Source organism: Galeopterus variegatus, unplaced genomic scaffold (genome assembly GCF_000696425.1).
Source record: "Galeopterus variegatus unplaced genomic scaffold, G_variegatus-3.0.2 Scaffold4202, whole genome shotgun sequence".
Lineage (NCBI taxonomy): Eukaryota > Metazoa > Chordata > Mammalia > Dermoptera > Cynocephalidae > Galeopterus > Galeopterus variegatus.
Window position 1 is genome coordinate 83,775 of NW_007730313.1, and position 2,218 is coordinate 85,992.

At 39.9% G+C, this 2,218-nt stretch overlaps 1 protein-coding gene across 1 annotated transcript; it reads left to right on the forward strand.

Moving 5' to 3' along the window:
- Positions 1-601: 601 nt before the first annotated feature.
- On the forward strand, positions 602-1,747 carry HSPB3 (heat shock 27kDa protein 3). The gene has a single exon (XM_008586990.1). The coding sequence runs from the start codon at positions 803-805 to the stop codon at positions 1,253-1,255; it is 453 nt and encodes a 150-aa protein (XP_008585212.1). The 5' UTR covers positions 602-802; the 3' UTR covers positions 1,256-1,747.
- Positions 1,748-2,218: the final 471 nt, after the last annotated feature.

Consider the following 2,218-nt stretch of genomic DNA (forward strand, 5'->3'; position numbering starts at 1 on the left):
GTTCAAAGCCTTGACATTTTTCTATCCTCTGTGGCTCTGTTTTCATCACTAAGATTTCCCATCCTACACCCCCCAGCCCCCACCTGACGTTTGACACTTAACTAGTTTAGTATCTGATCTCATTTTTGATGAGTCAAATGTAAATAAACCCGGGTGATGTGGCTCAGATGTCCATTAAGCACAGGAGACTAAAAGATAAAATAAAAGGAAATGTATAGCACTGAGAGCTGAGAGTTTGTTGAATGTTTGTGATTTGAATATGTGTGTGTGTGTCTTAATTCCTCATCAATTACAGCTAGATTCTTCTCTCCCCAGATCTTCATTAACAGACTAGGGGAGATGCGGTATCAGCTCATATTACAAAATGAGTGCACACCTCTGGATTGTTCTAAGAAGTCTGATTCCCTTAGACCATTGTTGTTCACGAAGGGAAAGCACTCACCCAGGTAATTTTCAAATCTTTTTTCTGATTCCCACTCTTTTTCTCTTGAGGTATGCAAGGCAGACACATTTGCCAAAGACAAATGAGAATGTAAGGAATCCTTGACTGGGCAGCTTGTGCAGGCTGTGTGCTAAATGCAACTGCCAAACATGTCCTATAAATAGCCATTCATTGTCAGCCTGTGTGAAAAGACAGTGAGCGTGTTGCACTCTGATTCAGGCCTAATTAAGTGGCTGCATCTGGGCAGGGCTATAAGCGATTAGCTGCTCCAACTGGTCTAGTCAGTAGGCAACTGCTGCGGTTCGCCAGCGACTGAAGGGGACAGAAGGGAAGCTGCTCAGTGCTGTTTGTGCCTCCGCTATGGCAAAAATCATTTTGAGGCACATCATAGAGACTCCAGTACGTTACCAGGAGGAGTTTGAAGCTCGAGGTTTGGAAGACTGCAGGCTGGATCATGCTTTATATGCACTGCCTGGGCCAACCATCGTGGACCTGAGAAAAACCAAGGCCACCCGGTCTCCTCTAGTGGATGCTGTGGCAGAGACGCCACCCCAAGACGGCAAATCCCGCTTTCAGATCCTGCTGGACGTGGTCCAGTTCCTCCCGGAAGATATCATCATTCAGACCTTCGAAGGCTGGCTGCTGGTTAAGGCTCAACACGGAACCAGGATGGACGAGCACGGTTTTATCTCAAGAAGCTTCACCCGACAGTACAAACTGCCAGATGGCGTTGAAACCAAGGATTTGTCCGCGATCCTCTGTCATGATGGAATTTTGGTGGTGGAAGAAAAGGATCCAGTTGGGACTAAGTGAAACTTTATGGGTTTCTGTTCATAGGACACAAGGAAGATCATAGTTCAGCCAATGGTACCGTGGGAATGTTTGTATTACCCACGTTTGAAATGACTGACTTTGATTTTTATGAAGATTAAAAATATATACACAGTTTCTGGTATGTTGAGGTTGTCTTTATTATTCTTATTCAGAATGGAAAATTGTTGAATATGATTGTTGCTATTCTTACAACTGAAACATCGAGACTTTAGGCTGTGGTTGATAATTGACAGGCCTCAGAATTGTCTCTTCATTACTCCAACAATGCCAGAGAGGCTGCGTTTTTAATAACTGGTGGCAGAAGAGCCATTTTCATTTAAGGAATTCTTACCCATTTTATGAAACCTTTTACATTGCTAAGAAGAGTTGTGATTCCCTTCATTTGATAAACTTAGCTTTTCAGTGTATTTTAAAGTGGAGCTTTGTAAATATAGTCTGAGGTTAAATAAAATACAGTACTTGGAAACTGGGTCTGAAATATGTTTATGATTCACTGTAGTTGTTACTGCCTTAAACTTCAATTGGAATTTTCAGATATAAATCTTATTTTTTAAAAAGTTCCAATATGTACCTCATTCATTTCTTCAAAGCTTAAGTGAATTCTATCTGGAGTGTTTTGTTTTTTTTTAAAATAGTGTATGTTCTCTGGATACTTATGAAATATTAATATGTATTAACCTGTACTCAAATTAACATTAAGTTTAGGAAATTACTTTAAAAAGTTCAATACAAGAGTTCAGATTCTCATATTGGCCAGCTACCAAAAAAATAAATTTAAAAAAAGTTTAATTACTGAATTCAGTGAGTTTTAATTTATGCTTGTTAGATGCTGCTTAAAATTTTAGATTTTAGAAGATGACAAAATGTAATGCATCTGCTATTTCTGCATAATCCTTAGCTTTAAATAGCCTGGCAGCCTGTGGAAGTTACGACACCCGAGCC

Coding starts and splice junctions, on each gene's coding strand:
- HSPB3 (XM_008586990.1), top strand. CDS start 803: ATGGCAAAAATCATTTTGAGGCACATCATAGAGACTCCAGTACGTTAC.